This window comes from Typopeltis vanoorti, chromosome 10 (assembly GCF_054136105.1).
Source record: "Typopeltis vanoorti isolate ZY-2024b chromosome 10, IOZ_Tvanoo_1.0, whole genome shotgun sequence".
In the NCBI taxonomy this organism is placed as follows: Eukaryota; Metazoa; Arthropoda; class Arachnida; order Uropygi; family Thelyphonidae; genus Typopeltis; species Typopeltis vanoorti.
The window spans coordinates 20,525,127-20,543,984 of NC_143558.1; the positions used below are offsets into that span (position 1 = coordinate 20,525,127).

Sequence of the window (18,858 nt, forward strand, 5' to 3'; positions counted from 1 at the left end):
GTCTACAAGGATTATTTCAGCATTATGATGTGTTGTAAATTCTTGTAGTTTACATATTTTATTTCATAGACCATTGGCTTTCCACAACATGATCTGTAGAGAGCGTGACCCTCTATATTTGTTAACCATCGACTAGTGCACTAAAATTGGTTTGTCTGTAGAGTCTTGGCTCAGGTTTGCTTTGCACAACTCGATTAACATTTTGTCCAGACTTGTTGCTATGACTGCAGCTTTGCTGATTTTGGTTGAGCGTTGGGGTTCAGTGATAATCGTTCTGATTTTATAGCCAGGTAACTGTTTTTACATCATAGATATCTCTGTGCTGTTTGCCTATTTTCACTAGGACAAGAGGCATTGGCCATTTATATGTTTGGAACATATGGTTGACTTTAACATGGTTTAATCTGTGGTTTTGAAGGTCTGCAACTTCCTCCATGGTGATGGATTCTGTTATGCTATGCAATACCGCCTTGCTTTTTTCACTTTTTAAAGCAAATTTGTGATATTGCACATTTTTATCATCTAAAAGTTTAGTGAGTGCGTGCTAATTGGCTACTGTCTCTGGCTGTATTCAGACCCCCATGACCGTATTCCTGACTTTTGTAAAATTTATTATATAGTTTTTGAGAGCTGTGTTTACTTCTGTCCATTGTTCCTTGACTTTCAGGATAACAAGACTCTTTTGTTATGTTGGTTCATTTCTGCTTCCATTGAGGTTGGTTTTGTTTGACGTTCGCTCCTTGCATTGTTTTTCCTTCTGACTTTGCAGAACCCATCTTGTTCTTTAGCTGTTTCCTGGGTTAATTAAATGTGAGCCAGATATTGAGTACAGAGTCTAAGACTGTGGTTTGTGTCAATGACCAGACTGGTTGTTGGCTTCTCAAGTTCAACCTGCAGTTGATCGAGCCATTTCGTTGCAAGAAGTCAGGAAAAACTTCTGAATTATGCAAACGCTAACTCAAACTCTAGGCTTTTCCATTGAGGTTACCCATTGAAAGTTCGTAAATCAATCCTAAATTCTAAGTTGAGTTGAAATTGAAAAAAAGAAGGGAGAATAAATCCAGTAACTAGTTAGTACTTACCTCTGGAAAAACCTCAAACCCAAACTCACTAAAGACAATGAATACATCTCAGTGAGTCACCTGTATCAGATCAGATACTGAGGTTAATTTAATTCAAGAAGCTATATATTTCCCATATGCAAGTTGTAAAAAGTTATATCATCTTATTAAATTACTCTGGATCAGAGATAGTTATAAAAAGCTTTTTTTCACTTGGTTAAAAAATAAATTATACTTGCCAAGAAATATTCTTGTTTGTGAATAAAAAAAAGTTTGCACTTGGAAATATCTTCATTGTTAAAAAATGATTAAGCCAACAAAGTTTGTGCAAACTTTGTTGGCTTAATCATTATATTGTTGAAAAAACTTTCAACAGTATAATTTCTTGTTAAAGATACCAAGTAATTTTATAACCTTTGTTTTTAATCCTTTTTCCAAGTAAGTCAAGTTTGCACCGGAACGTGGTTCAAGACTTATGGTGGTGGTGCAACTCGTGGTAAAGATGGATTAAGTTCTGATCACTTTCCTTAGTATTTCCCATAAATGTAAAACACATCTCCTAGGAGATGTATGATGTTTACATTTTGGGTGGGGGTCACTACCTAGACCGGTTTCAACCTTTATTGAGGTCTCATCAGTGAGTAGGCAGATCCTGAAATGCCAAGGTTTAAGTAATACAGAGCTTATCAATTTTACTTATGCAAGTTGCCACAAGATGTTTTGACCTTATTAATTAAGAATCTCCAGATGAGAGAAAGATGTGAAAAGTTTTTTACCTTGGGTATAATATATGTTAAAGATACCAAGTAATTTTATAACCTTGGTTTTTAATCCTTTTTCCAAGTAAGCAAACAGACAAGTAAGTCAAGTTTAGGCCTGAACATGGTTCAAGACTTATGGTGGTGGTGCAACACCATCAGTATAATTTCTTGTTAAGTATGGTATAATTTATTTAGCATTTGGCACGTTTTATTCGTTGGCATCAGTAACAATCATTATCCCTCATGAAGTATATCATCAGTTGCTCATCACCTAATGAAGATTTTTTTAACCATTTTGGGCTGTGCATTCACTCACTGTATTTCTCCAATTGCTGCATATATATTTGTTGGTTGTATAGTGCTTGAATAACTGTAATTGGAGTAACTATTTTATATTGCATTTTGCTATTTTACTGAGCTGTTCTTAATAGCTATCAACTGACAAAACATCACTTGGAGTTTTGAAATATATCATTGGATAAATTCTTATTGCACAGCACCTCCATGTGGTCCTAAGACTCATTATGGGAAGCCCAGACTATCAGTGCAATATCTATTGTACTTCTCTATGAAATAAGCACCCAAAACTGACTCAGTCAACCAATTCCATTCATTCATCACTTTCCAAGTGAAAAATCTAGTTCTCACACCCTCACTAACCACACTCTTACCCAACTTCTAGGGATCATCTCTTGTCCTGCTCCCTCGTCCAACCAAGTACTGAAATATTTCCTTTGTATTAATACTTTAAAATCCCTTAAGTAACTTAAATGTTTCTATTATATTCCCCTTTTTTCTCTATCAACCAACTTTTGCAACCCACAAACTCTCAATCTATCCTCATAAGAAGCATTCCACAGACCACTCCTCTGGATCCTTTCCACCACTTCCTCATTCCCAAGAAACACAGGTGACCAGACCTGAGCACAATAATCCAGATGTAAATGTGTCAAGGCTTTATAAAGAGGAATGATAACTCCCTTATCTCTGCTTGTTAGTGTGTTCTTCAATAATTAAGTAATTCTGTAACTACTTTAGCAATTTGTCCTTTAAACTTTAACTCTGTCTACTACTACCCCAAAAATCTCTGGCTTTATAAACTTCCTAGAGTGCATTTCCCTCGTTGTGGTGCACAGCTTATAATTTTTATATCCCATAGTGCATAATTTTACTCTTTTCCTGTTTTTTTTTAAATTGACATCCGTTATGTTTTGTCCATACTGTCAGCCTATCTAAATCATCCTGCAAGCTCTCTACATCACTTTGATTAAATATACCATACCCAACTTTGCATCATCAGCAAAAACATGAATATCTTGTTTCAAATCATTTCCTATATCATTTATGCACAAATTAAACATCAGTGGTTCCAGCACAGATCCCTGTGGCACACTACTTGTCAACTGCCTTCTCCTGGATAAACTCTTCCATATACTACTTTTTGCTATCTATCTATCAGCCATCCTTTTATTAATATCACCAGTTTCATATCCATGCCCATTTGTTGAAGTTTACCTAACAGAGTTCCATGTGGTATCCTGTCAGATGCTTTTGCAAAATACAGTGGTATCATCATGTATCCCAGCTGTTACTCTATTATAAAAAGTTAATAAATTATTTAGCCATACTGTCCATCATAGTATCATATTATTATCATTCTTTCCTAATTCTCTTTTTGTCTAACTTTTCAGGTATTTTTACCACCACTTCTGAGATACTGATTGGCCTATAATTTGCTACCACAAACTTAGATCCTCCTTTATGCAGAGGAATTATTTTGTCCTGTTTCCACTCTCTTGGGACTTTGCCAGAGCTGACACTTAAACAGCCTAGTCAAAGGCATCACCTGTTCCCCTGCACATTCTCTTAAAATGTGAACTGATATGCCATCCAATTCCACATCTGTGTTTCCTTTCAGATTCTGCAATATCCTAAGTATCTCCAATTCATCAATCTCTATTCTCACATCAGTCCTTGTCACCTCTGCCATAACAATATCTTCACTCGGATGATATACCTTTGCCAAGTGGTCATTCAGTAGCTCAATAATTTCACCTGCCTTCCACATGTTTGGCTAGCTTCCAAGTCAAGACCACATGATATCACTCAATTTTAGGCAGTGTGGCCAAATTAGTTATGGACAGGTGATCTGATTCTATAACCAACTTCAAGCAGATTCAAATATAACCCTACATCAGATTCTTCTTCAAGGAATTATCTCTCGGTGTGTGTATAAATTCTATTTCCTTCCAGCCATGTGATCTTTCTCCTTCTAATGTATTTCTCTGAAGATGAAGTCCCCTACTTGACTTGCACTCATTGTATTAATCTGCTAATGCATGTCTCCCACATCATCCTGCCACCCTGTGGCTTTAGCAGCAACCAATTTTATACATTGGCCTCAGTCTCACACCAGATTGATTCGAAAGAACTGCCATCAGCCTGACTAACTCCTATTCTTGTTGGCTGCAGTTCATCTGCTATCATCGGCAGATGAACTGCAGCCCACTGTCCTGTCTGCTCTATCTTTCTTGAATATACCAAATCCCTCACATTCTGTCCCTTTTACTACGTCATCTGCTATTAGCCAGGTCTCATAAATGCATATAATAAGGCAAGATTGCACTAACCAATGCCAAAAACTCTTCTCTCTTATTCCTGATACTTCTCATATTAATATATAGAAATTTCTACCTTTACAAACTGAATTGACTACACCCATTTAACATTTTTTTTCATTCACACACTCATTCTCTTCATTGGTGCTTTCACACACACACACACGCCCTAAATTCTTTAGTTTTCCTGACTTTGTGTTTCCACACTCTAAGCAAACAAAGATCTCTCTAAACACCTAACTCTGAATCCATTTAAATGCAGTCCATCAGCATTGTACTGTTAATTTTTATGATCGTCGTCTGTGCCATTGTAATATTCTGTTTATTTATTTATTCTTGTATCTTAATATCAACTGTGCCTTTGTTGACCTTATTCGTGCTGCGCTCCCAGCACCTTATGTCTTAACTAACTCTAGCTGCTTTACTCTTAAAATAACTTTAATCTACTTAACATATATCTCACTGTTAATCCTACTAAGTCTTATTCCTGTTCCCACTGCTATTAAACAGACCTTAAGTTATCAACCTATCTATGATATGCAGGTTACCAATTCTCACGCTAATCAATCAGAAAAAAAATTTTTTTTAACGACTGCGCCATTCAAATTGAACCAATGTAGTTTGAGGATTAAGGTAAGGAATACAGGCAAGATCTTAGTTAATACACATATTTTCCTATAGCAAGTCGTGGCAATTCTCAATCTATAGTGCATGCAGGTTCACTAGTTTTTTTAGAGATAGTGCATTCGCAATAGATCAGGCAAGGTAGTTAAACAAACAAAACATTTTATTCTTATTAGAATAATATTACAATTCACAAAGAAAATGGGAGAAATGATCTCTCTCAGCTTTTCATATACACAGTAGGTATAACTTACAATTAAGCATTTTTACACACAGCACTTATTTAACCCTCACAATGCTAACTTATCTAAATTAAACATGTAATTATTCCCTATGCCACAACTTAGCTAAATTCCGTTCACTACATATACAAGTTAACATTCGTTTTCTCTTTCATGACCATAACTTATTAATCAACTAATTACTAACAATTTCCTGTAATTACCTTCATTACACATACAAATTCCAATTGTAAGCTTCTAAAACATTGACAAAATTGTGCTTACTTACTGTAACCCTTACATACACAGTCCACTCAATTTGAACAAAACTTCAGCCAGGCTAGCTTGACCTTGCGTCTTCATCCTGGGTAATGACTGTTGCTTGGACGATGTGGCGGTTCTTGCTCTGGAAATTGCCGGACAAGGTTGCTGCGATTCTTCCATCGGTAATTGGAAAAGAACTGCCGAAGTCTCCGTTATGACTGTGGGTAGTAGCACTCTCTTAGCACATCCATACAATCAAACAGGGGCTCCATCGAATAACGGCCTTGCCTACACATGCACACACGCCTGGAACCCTGTTCTCCGGGGAAAGGACAAAACTTGGAATCTAAAAATCGAGAACCCTGCTGGCCCATCTCAGTCCTCTTTTATATCTTCTCTAATCCTTTGTTACTACGATGTAGTTTCCAGGATTACCCACCAGCATAATGACGTGACTTTGGCTCCCTTCGTTTGTGGGTGTACATATTTTTATGTTTGCAAGACGTTATGAACTTTTATTTTTTGCTTAGTCATCGTTCTAATCTGGGTTAATCCCCTCTTTTCCATTTTACATAAAATTCAATGGGAATTAAATTATGCATTTTTACAGAGAAATTATTACATTTATTTTATTTCAACATAAATTCTATTTTATATATGTTTGGAAGCCTCTGTAAAATCAAACTCAAAAAATTAATTAATTCAATTTATTGTGAGAGATTTTACAGTACAAATCTTTCCACCCATCAAACTCAGGCCATAGGTCCACAAACCTTACATTACTCCTACGCAACCTGCATATTGATTTGTTAGCTATCATCATGGCATTGATAATGGCATATAATTTTTGTTTATATGGCAAAATATTAACTTTGTCCAAACTGCAGAAACTTTTTGGCCACCTGATACTGCTGTTTCTGCAATATGTGTGAATGAAATACAATGCTCTTATGTATTCATCTCTCACCATAACAAACTGAGTGGTCCAAAAGGAATAGTTTGTTCTAGATGATTTACTATAATGAATTTCTTTTCCAAAAGAAATTCATTATAGTAAAATCTTGGTGATATGCTGATACTGATGAGGCTTTTCTGAAGCTATAATGTTGAGTTCACTGTAATGCTATATGCTATAATAAAAGTTGACTGTTAAAAATTAATAATACGTTCTTTTTTTGTTTTCTCTCTCTCTCCCTGCATGTGTTCTTGCTCTACAATTTTTAAAATAATATTGGTTATTTTTTATTTTTATAACTAGGCACCTAGTGTCCCTCTTTGCCTTTCAATTCTGAAATTACATGCTGACTCAAATGCTTGTGCCAAATATATTTTAACTTTATGTGATTCGCTGTTCAATATTATAAGACCACAGAAGCCAAATCTTGAATTGGATTACAGCCTTGTTATCAGGTAAGATAGATTATATGTACTGTTGTCACCTCTTTACAGTTTGAAATAATGGTTCATTATTTTTCATTATTTATTTTATTTTAGATATATATTTACTACTCTTCTGACTTGGGTAAAATTAATTAGAAATGACTTATTTGCATCTAGAATCTCAAAGGTGCTAAGTAGAGGAATTCTTTGAAACAAGAGTAGACAACTGAAATAACAAAAAGGAAAAGATGGTTCTTGTTTGTTGGAGATCTAAACATTGGAGTGTGGTATAATAAACTTGAGTTTGCTTGTGGTATTTTGAAAAAAATCTTTACTGATATTGTGTTATATTGTTCAATATAGTACCAGTGCATAACAGAACAGTGACAGCAGAATTTAATATCAGGAAATTTTGTTTGCTGCAGTGTGTATGATATGTATTCTTTATAAAGGGTGAAAAATGTGTGGAATAAAAGCAAAACTGGCAATGGATTGAAGTATAGGGAGAGCAAAAAAGTAGAGTGGTGAACACGAAAGGTCGGAAAATGTGAGTCAGCAAGATTGTACAAGAGTGTGCTGAAAAGTTGTGATAATCACCATGAGTGAATTGAGATAGAACCATATAAGTTACACATTATTCTACATATTCCCCACAAAGTGTTATACAATCGTCACAATGCTGCTGCATCATTTGCAACCCTCGGAGAAAAAAGTCTTTCCCTTGTTGCACAAGCCAGTTCTCAGCTGCAGATATGACTTCATCATCTTTGGTAAATTTTGTTCCTTTCAAGTGTTTCTTTAAATTTGGGAATAGTCAGATGGCACCAGGTCTGGTGAATAGGGTGGGTGAGACAGACATTGAAAGTCCAAGTTGTGTGTTGTCCTGCAAAAGCAACACGCTTCTGCTCAGTTTCCTATGGTGTTTTTCCTTCAGTACCTCCTTCAATTTCTTAAGAGCTGTTGTTATTTTTCTGCTTTTTTGAGGTACTTGGTAAGGATTACACCATCCATATCCCAAAAGACAATGGCAAGAATCTTTCCTGTTGAGTTTTGGGTTCAGAACTTCTTTCGCCATGGAGAACTTTTGTGTCTCCATTCCTTTGACTGGTGTTTGGTCCCTGGATCATAGTGATAAAGCCATTTTTCACCAACAGTCACAACACAATACAAGCCAAAACATTTGCACCTGGTTTCTCAAAATGACCCAGAATCCCTTGAGATGACAGCACATTCTCTTTTTTGGTCGGCATTCAAACATTTGGGAACCCACTTCACTGAGAGCTTCTGCATGTCTAGATGTTAGTGGATAATGACCCTAACTCGTTCCCTGGATATCTCCAGGGTCTTTGCAATGTTTTTGGCTGATATTTGTCTACCATCAAGGATCATGGCACATGCACTGTATCGATGTGTGATTATTATGGGAGGTCTTCCTGACCTGAGAGCATCTGTTGTCTCAGAATGTCCAGTTTTAAAATTGGCCACCCCATCTGGCAACTGTTGGATATGCTGGGACACAGTCCCCTAATGTCTCACACAAAGTTTGGTGAATCTCAGTTGTGGACTTTTCTTGCAGAACAAAAATGATGAAGGTCCACAACTGTGTGTCTTCAAATTTCTTCAGAACTTCTGACATGTCTTCTTATATATCCTAAAAGAAAAAGAACAAATTAAAATTCGATGAAACATGAGAGTAAAAGGATTTTAAGATATGTTTTTCTTGTGGTTATATTAATTGCTTTAATATAATTTTTGTTCTAGGTGTTTATCAGGACTTTTCAGTCTCCTCTCGTATGTGACAGTACAGAGGTGGAAGCAAGCAAAGATGCAAACATATGCTTGATAGTGGAAAAGAAACAGTGAGAGATGAGGAGATTGATGAGTTAGTAATAAGAGAGAGAGAGAGAGAGAGAGAGAGAGAGAGAGAGAGATAACCAGCCTGCTTTCACGTAATCTTTGACAAGACAAAGTATGAACTTGAATGATTGGAGAAACATATAGTAATTGTTATGGCAGAGAAGCAGAAGAAAGAAAGAAGAGGTATGGCAAAGAAAGCAGAGTATGAAAGGATGGGGCATATGAGCTTGGTATAATTATTCTATGATCAGATGTGTGTGCGTGCCATACAATTAAAGAACAAAGAAAAAATCTTGATAACTCAAAAACTGTATGATGAATATTTGTGCAATTCCATGAAAAGCAGTATGAGATGAAATGTGAAAGCCCACAAAAATTTTAAATAAATAGTTTAATTTAGTAACAAATGGGTACATGAAGAGAATGGTCCAGAATCAAAAATAAGATGTCAGATCATCAAAAAATTGCCTCAATAAGGAATGTTGTCACCTCTCACAGCCAGCAATACATCCCTCACAACTTTTCATACTGTTTATAATGGTATCTAGGAGCTCATTTGGTAAACGCTGAAAATCTCTCCTAGGTCCCTCAAAGTTTTGGGGAAGGGGGATTGAGAGCAGCAACGCATCTACACATTATAATCCCAAATATGCTCAGTAGGATTAAGACCAGGAGACCTGGCTGGCCACTCCATACATACTATACTCTCTTCTTGAAGATACTGGTCCATGAGCTTACTTGATGAGGACAAGCATTATTGTCTTGTAGGATTACTGTCTCTCATATTGTACTTGAATATGAATGATCATAGTGATCTAGGACCTCATCTCTATAAGTTGCAGCATTCATGGTTCTACTAGGAAGCACATACAGGTTGGTGTACCTGCCAAACCATCACACTACCTCCAACATAAGTATTTCTTTCATTGATATTAGATGGATGGCAATGTGTTCCTGTTCTCTCCAGATCAGAGCACACCTGGTATTGCTTTGTAGAGCAAATAAGGACTTGTCTGTAAGCATTACTGACTCCTATGTCTTGGTGGAGCCTGGCCTATTTCAGACATTCTCTCCTGTGACTTGGGGAAAGGGTCATACAGATCACCTTCCGTGCATAGTGGAAGAACATGCAAATGCTCCTATAGCTGATATCAGTTCAGATCTTAGCTGATTCAGGGTAGTACTCTGTAATTTTGTAAAAATATCTCAGATTATCTGCTTGACAAATAATCTGAGATATTTTTTACCCCCTGTAGTTGTAGCCTCTCATGATTTTCCATGAGAGGCTACATGGAAAACCATGGAATTACTCACATGCAAACTTCTGACTACCCCCACCTGACTTTGGCCAGCCTCTGGTCTCACGATGCCTCGCAGCCTAAATTCATCAGTTAAATGTCTTGTTCTCACTTCAGACACGAAATGGAAAATCACTCTAAAATATCCTCTTTGGGGATCAGATATATGGCATAGAAAGATGTCATTTTTATTCACCTTTGGTAGACCATAGATACACAGCGCTAGTGTCATGTAGATAGTGAGTTTTGGGCTATTAGCCTTTCTGAAGTCAGATTTAGATTTGCTGATGGTGGCTTTGCATTTATTGCATTCTTCAGCATAGGCCAAGTATGAAGTTAGGATTCTTGTTTTAAGCTACATACATAAGCTGTTTTTTTTTTTTTTTTTCAACTGCTTTGGCACACATGACTTGATAAGACGATGAGAATTTTGTGTAGAATGGTGGATGAAGTCCTTCCTGCCAGTAAGAATAATTTCTATTACATACTGAGAGTAGGTGTTATTACATTTCTACCTACATTCAAGCAATCTTGCTCTATCTCTATAGTGCAGGCCTACTTTCACTAGCAAATACATACAAAAGAACTCACCTCATCATCCACCATACATTACTGTACTGGCAGAGTTTCCAGTTATCCAGATTAGGTAATATGGGGATCTTTGCTCTAGAGACTAAACACAGTATGCTTATTAAATTAATTTAGGCCTCTAGCAAACAGAATGATGGTCTTATGTTAGTGATGAAAATTATCTTATACCTAAAATTTGCTGAATTTTGTGAACAGTGATGGTCAGTTGGATTTTTATTTGTAGTAATGCAAAACATTTATACCAATTCTTGCTAGTTTTTTAATAATACATTTAATTAATTCTGTTTCCTTTAAATTTCTTTATATTTCATAGCATGATGAAATCCTTATTACTGAATGCCAAGATGAAATTCCTTCAAGCAGGTAACAGTGAAGGAGTTGATCACATAGATATTTACCTTAGCCGTCTTGATCTGATTAGGATGCTTGTTACTGCCAATTGTAAACATTTAATTCCATCCACTGAGATAACTGGTGAAGAAGTTGTAAGGTAAAAGCTAATTTTTCTTTTTACATTTAGCTTTGTTTCAAACAGTACCCAAATTGATGCAATTGCTTAGAATCCTATTGAGTTGGTTCTTGTCTTATGATATTCCTTCTGACTCCAACTATTGGGTTGCTAGCTCTCTCTCTCTCTTTCTTTTACTCTCTAGTTACACATTTCGCAAAACTCTGTTCTTTTTCTTCCATATCAATCCAATCTCCACCAGTTTTCTGATGACAATATACCATACTCCTGCTTTTTTTTTCAAACCTTTTAGAATATCTGCTTCTATAATCCTAAATCTGATTGCCAGATCGACTTCATTGCATTCAAAACTCAAACCTTATCTTAAATCTTGCCAAAAATAACCTTCTTTTCTCATTTTTGACAACACTCAAATCTCTGTATAAGATGTAATTTATCTTGTAATAGTTCTTAACTCCAGTTTTCACATTTGGTTTGGGCCTTTCTGAGCCTCATAAGTCATTGACTCAGTACAGAACAGAGGGTGATTGTGTTGATTAATGACCTAGTTCTTACCATAATCACACAGATGTTTGAATGCCACTGCTTACATTTTTATATTTTCATATGGTCACTGTTCATGACAATTCATATTCATTATTAAAGTACAAATACGGAAATTTTGTTCAAGCCACTTCAGGCTTCTAATAATCTGGAATGTGGTCTCACAGAGCTAAATAATAGGCCAGTTTGGAAAAAAAATGTTGAGAGGAACCTAGTAATGAAATCTTCATGTTGGACTATCACAATATCCTGTACGTCCCTTAAGAATACATATATACTTAGGAAGGATATTAAATTTATTCACAAAATTTCTCAAGAAATTTTTTTGCCAAAAAATACATTAAAAAATTTGTTATTCTCTTTCAACTACTTAGCTTAAAATCACAAATACATTTGAGACAAAAGAATTTGATACCACCTTTGATTCATGCTATTCGCATAGAGTAGTGTATCCCAAAGTGTGGTGTGCGTAGTCCCAGGGATACGTCTTTAGGGAGGTATGAGGCACTTTTTTAATTTTCTTTACTTTTTTTTTTTTTTTACTTTTATATTTTTGTTGCCATTTTATCAGATAAGTACAAATATATTCTATAGTTTATTTTTCAATAATTAAAAAATCTAAAGGAATATTTAAACAAAATGTGTCTCTTGACATATCGACTGGCCTACATTAGGGTAAAATCTTGTTGATGGCTCATTCATATTCCAACAGCTTGAACTGTTTGCATTAAAAGTTTAAATTAAAATTTTTCAAAGCACACCATCTGAACTCTCTGACACAGAATCTGACACTCTCTCTCAGAATCACACAGTGATTCTAGGCCTAGTGGCCTGTTACAGTAACGTATTAGACTGTGTGATTCTGAGAGAGAGTGTCAGATTCTGTGTCAGAGAGTTCAGATGGTGTGCTTTGAAAAATTTTAATTTAAACTTTTAATGCAAACAGTTCAAGCTGTTGGAATATGAATGAGCCATCAACAAGATTTTACCCTAATGTAGGCCAGTCGATATGTCAAGAGACACATTTTGTTTAAATATTCCTTTAGATTTTTTAATTATTGAAAAATAAACTATAGAATATATTTGTACTTATCTGATAAAATGGCAACAAAAATATAAAAGTAAAAAAAAAAAAAAGTAAAGAAAATTAAAAAAGTGCCTCATACCTCCCTAAAGACGTATCCCTGGGACTACGCACACCACACTTTGGGATACACTACTCTATGCGAATAGCATGAATCAAAAGTTTAAATTAAAATTTTTCAAAGCACACCATCTGAACTCTCTGACACAGAATCTGACACTCTCTCTCAGAATCACACAGTGATTCTAGGCCTAGTGGCCTGTTACAGTAACGTATTAGACTTCATGGCCTATTACGATTCGAAACCGGAATTCCCGTTATATAGGTAGGTCAAACCTATTCCAGGAGTGTCCTATGTCCATAGATGCATGTGTTCATAGGGCCGATTTGCCTGTTCTGGGGAAACCCGATTTTCTGGGTGAAAAAAAACTCCCTACAACTGTATGAGACCAGCTAACTCACTTTTCATCAAAAGAGACCAGATAAAAGTTCCTCACATCACTGATGAGAATCAAACTCAGGTCTTTCTGACTAAGCTGCAGAGGCTCAAATTTCACTCATTTGTATTTTAAATTGTAATGGTCTCAGCAACTGTTTCAATATCTGTGTGCAACTACTGGATTTTCTGCACTTGTAAACCTAAAAATGAAACAAAAAATTAAACCATTTTTGATGTAGAGTCTGGATAAAAATAAAACTATCGAATCAGATTTCAGTAAACTAACTTCTTCACAATAGAAACATTATTCATATTAATTTTTTTTTTATTGTCGAAAATTTAAATTTCGTAATTTTTTATTTCTACTGTATGTTTATTGAATTTCATATTACTAAAATATATTTAATAATAGAAAAAACTTCATTCACCTACTTGTAAGTTTTCATACTCCCTAGAGAGTGGGAGGTACACTGGTAATATCAAATTTTAAAAGGAGTACTAGGTGCTGAAAGCTTGGAAACTGATATGTTATTGTTATAATACAGGCATCTCCATGGGGTGCTTAAGGGTCAAAGCTATATAACTGAGAGGAGACCTTCACATAGGCGTTAAAGGTATGTGCAGAACCAACCGGGACTTCTGACCTAATGTCCAATCCTCACTTTCTCGTGGTGCACCCTGTTAGGTATCTACCTGGATACTGAACAAACGAGGATGGGCTGGCAATTTGGGGTTTGGCCGACCAAATTGTATTCTTATTGGCTTAAACCAAAATACAAAATGATGGTACAACATGACAAAATTTCATGCTGGCTGAGGTGCCGGCCGGTTAAACAAGGCCCCCGTTGTTTTTGCCAGGGAAAACAGCGAAAAGTCAGCTTCTGGAACAAATCTGGAAAAAAAAAAAAAAACAACTCAACATCACCAGCGTTAATCTTCTTATCAACATAAAAAGCCTGAATGGCAAAGAAATGGAGCTAGCTGAGGAATTAGATAAGTATCAGATCGACATAATAGGCGTGACTGAAACAAAAAAAAGACAAAAACTGGTGAAATCTTTCTGAGCAATAAATACAAAATGTTATATTTAGACGATAACAATCAAGGAAAAGAAGGAGTAGCCATAATATTCAACACTAAACTAATCTTCTTGAATGGAGAAATTCCCTATATCACTCTACTAGCAGTCTCAAGTAGAGTGCTATAGGGAACTGGACAATTAGACTTATTTGTGCCTATGGTCCCACAGAAGGTGTTACTAAGGTAGAAGTAGAGGAATTTTTTAATGCTTTAGAGAAAGCAACTGACACAATGAAAAAGGAAAATAGGAAATGATTGTCATACAAAAATATTTTGGGAAAATTTGGAGAAAAGAGCAAAGCTTAATGGCAAATACATGTTGGATTTCTGCTCAGGACATGGACTGGTTATTACTAACACCATGTTCCAGCATAAAAATGTGCATAAATTCACTTGGAGAGAAGATGCAAGGAATAAGAAAAGTCTCATTGACAGTGTTATTGTTGATAGTGATGTTTTCTCCCTGGTGCAGGACACCAGAGTGAACAGAGGATTTGAAATTAGAAGTGATCACTATTTAGTCTTAAGCAGGATAAAATTGAATTTCATATTGAAAAGAATAACATGTAAGAAATCCTTTCTTTAAGAGTTACATGGTGATCAGCATTCATTTTAAAAATTTATGGAATTTACAGCCATGTTAAAAAAACTTTTTTATTATCCCAACGTTTCGATCTTCACATCCAGATCATCATCTGGAGCATACATCTATTATTATTATTATTATTATTATTATTGTTCTGGGAAACTCCAAGGAGTCGACAGACTCATCGAGGGAGGCCCTAACATCATGTCAAGAACAACTATTCAACATTCACATAATATCTATCATACCTTGCCTTGAACTCATTCACGGTCGTAGCACCCACAACAGACTCTGGAAGCTTATTCCACTCATTTACCACTCTCCAAGTAAAGAACCTAGCTCTAACACCCTTGTCAACCACGCTCTTGCCCAGCTTCCATGCATGGCCCCTAGTCCTCCCACCACCAGTCATATTTTCAAAAATATCTTCTGGATCAATCTTATAAAAACCCTTCAGTAATTTGAATGTCTCAATCATATCACCCCCTCCTTCGCCTATCGTCCAATTTCTGCAACCCACAAATCTTCAACCTATTCTCATAAGGTTCATTCCACAGACCTGCTATCATCTTGGTCACTCGTCTCTGGACCCTCTCCACTTCCTCCCCATCACGAAGAAACCCTGGTGCCCATAGCTGGGCACAGAAGTCCAGATGGGGTCTTATCAAGGCTTGATATAGAGGAACAATAACTTGTTTGTCTCTGCATGTTAAAGTATTTTTCAGCAACCAAGTGATTTGATGAGCTGTATTGGCCACTTTTGCAATGTGCCCCCCTAAACTTCAACTCCCTATCCACCAACACTCCCAAATCCCTGGCCTCATCAATCTCCTGGAGTATGGTTCCACCAATGCGATATACTGCTGCTATTCTTTTCAGCCCAAAGTGCATAACCTTACACTTTGCCACATTAAATTGACATCCATTTTTCCTAGCCCAGTCCTCCAAACTATCCAAATCATCCTGTAAAATTTTGACATCCTGTGCACTCACAATTGCTCTACCCAACTTTGCATCATCAGCAAACAAGTGAACACTTCCTCTCAGATCCTTTCCAATATCATTGATGAACAAATTGAAAAGCAGTGGTCCAAGAACAGAGCCCTGTGGCACTCCACTAGTCACAAGACATTATACAAAATCAATATACAAAACAAGATGCGTTTTTGTTTTTTTTCCACTGGAGGTCATGCCAGTAGAATAACATGTGATCAAAGCATTGTTATTTTAGCTTACAATTAATAATAACTCAGCTTGTCTTGTATATTGATGTATGCTGCAGATGATGATCTTCATGTGAAGATTAAAACGTCGGGATAATAAAAAAGTTTTTTAACACGGTTGTAAATTCCATAAATTTTTAAAATTCACATGTAAGAAAGTTTTAAAGCAAATAAAAGTTGAGCAGCTCTCAGATGTGAACTGTAGACTAAAATACACAAAGGTTATTGAAGAAAAAATGAAAGAGTTTGAGAATAGCAACCAAACCTTGGAGATTCAGTGGCAGTTGAAGAAATCACTGATTGATTCAGCCAGTGAGGCATGTGGTGAGGTTGTGTGCAAGGATAGAAAAATCAGAACTCCATGGCTGACACAGGAAGTTAAAGAGGCAGCGAAGGAAAAGAAGAAAGCATATCAAAAGTTTCTGGCAAATAAGTCAGCTTGTGCTCCTAGAGAATACAGAGACAAATGTAAGAAAGCTAAAAGCTAAACAAAAGTCATGGGAGGACTTTGGCAAGAACATAGAAAATAAATACCATGAAGGTGGTAAGATGCTCTGGAAATTGTCGAAGAAGCTTAGAAATAGAGGAAAAGGTGCTGTAAAAGGAGTTAGAGATGATAAAGGTGACATGAAAATGGGGGGGGGGGGATATCCTTGAAATATGGAGTAATTTCTTTGAAAAATTGCTAAATGAAACAAGTGGTAAAAAAACACTCAACAGGCATACAGTCAGGAATACATATCCATACTTGAATTAGAAAAAGCCATCAAAGGCTTGAAATGTTGAAAGGCAGCAGGAGTAGATGATATTCGACCAGAAATGCTGAAGTATGGTGGTATAAAAGTCTTACAGTGGCTGCACTGCATAGTTCAGAAAGCCTGGACACTGGGACGAATTCCCAATGATTTGAGTAGAGCTCTAATAGTACCCATGTATAAAAAGGGAAATAAAACTGAATGTGAGAATTACAGAGGCATTTCATTACTGAGTGTTCCTGATAAGATATATGCAAGTATACTTGAGAAACAGTTGAGAAGGATTGTGGAAGAGAAGCTTGGTGAAGAACAAAATGGATTCAGTCCAAATAGAATCTGTCAGGATCAGATTTTCACGTTACGACAGATAGTTGAGAAAGCATGGGAATATAACAAAGATCTATATTCAAGTTTTGTCAATCTGGAAAAGGCATATGACAAGGTGCCAAGAGAGAAGCTATTCAATACGCTACAGTTATATGATGTCAATGGGGCATGAGTTGTAAGTCAGCAGTTAGAATTGAAGGAAGTACAGGAAGATGGTTTAATGTTAAGATGGATGTACATTATCTATATGGATCACATTATGAAGGAAAGTGGTATTAAACATGATATCAAAATTGGAGATGTTAATGTCAGCTCTTTGCTTTACGCGGACGATGTTATACTTCTAAATAAATCCACTACAAGTCTGCAAGATTCCCTGACCAAATTGAATAACTGTTGTAATAGATATGGTATGAAGGTCAACAATAAAAAGACAAAGACAATGAAAATAGGCAGAATTGTTGAAAATGTCACCTGCATTGTGAACAGTGAACCTGTGGAACAACTAAAACATTTCAGCTACTTAGACACGATTTTTAGTGAAGATGGTAAATTAAATATGGAAATAGACAACAGAGTCAAAAGCTGTTATGGTAGGAAGTCAATGGAATAAATTCATATTGAATAAGAGAGAAATTAGTCGGAACACTAAATTAGCTGTAGACAGTGTTCAAAACAATTTTAACTTGTGGATCTGAGAGCTGGGTGAGAAGTAAAACACTTGACCAAAGACTAGAGACCACAGATATGAGAGTCCTGAGAAAGATTAGAGGAATGAACAAATGGCATCAATGGCAATATCATATTAAAAATGAGGATATTAGGAAAGAGCTTGATAATGTGAGCATCCAGGAATGCATTAGCAGAGCTAATCTCAGTTGGTATGGTCACTTAAACAGAATGGGCAAGGAAAGATTAGCAAAAGAAATGCTCTCTACCAGGTTGGCAGGAAAATGACCCGGAGGAAGACCAAGATATAATTGGATTGATACGGTACAATGCCTTAGACAATAGAAATATAAGCTCTGATAATGTTGGAGTCTTGACAAGTAACGGACTGATTTGGAGAAAAATTGTAGATAGAAAGTTAGTAATCATGTAAATTTTTCATGTAGTACTATCATATCCTGTATATCCCTTGAGGATACATGGCAGGAATTTGATGATGATGATGATACAGGCACCACCATGGATTACGAAGACTCATTGTGGGAGACGCAATCTATCCACACAATATCTATCGTACTCCCTCCTTGAGCCCATTAACAGACAAAGCATTCACAACTCTCCAAGAAAAAAAATCTAGTCTTCACACCCCTACTAACCACACATTCAACTTCCAGGGATGATCCCCTTTTTCTGGTCCCTCTAGTAAAGTGCTGAAACATTCCTCCTACCTCAGTCCTTGAAAACTCTTTAAGTAACTTAAATGTTTCTATCATATCCCCTCTTTTTCTCCTATCAACCAACTTCTGCAATCCACACACCCCCAATCTCTCCTAATACGGAACATTCCACTGGCCACTCACCATTGTGGTCACTTGCCTATGAATCCTCTCCACCACTTCCTCATCCCCCAAGAAACCCATGGACAAGACTTGAGCACAGTAATCCAGATGTGGGCATATCAAGGCCTTATAAAGAGGAATAACAACTTCATTATCTCTACTTGTTAAT

At 36.2% G+C, this 18,858-nt stretch overlaps 1 protein-coding gene across 1 annotated transcript in view; it reads left to right on the forward strand.

Moving 5' to 3' along the window:
- The window catches only part of Sptz (zinc finger FYVE-type containing 26 spastizin), a 225,939-nt gene that overhangs the window by 82,585 nt on the left and 124,496 nt on the right, over positions 1-18,858 (forward strand). The window contains exons 10-11 of the mRNA XM_090399525.1: positions 6,808-6,959; positions 10,989-11,165. Coding sequence (XP_090255651.1) covers positions 6,808-6,959; positions 10,989-11,165 — 329 coding nt within the window. The remainder of the gene's footprint in view (positions 1-6,807; positions 6,960-10,988; positions 11,166-18,858) is intronic.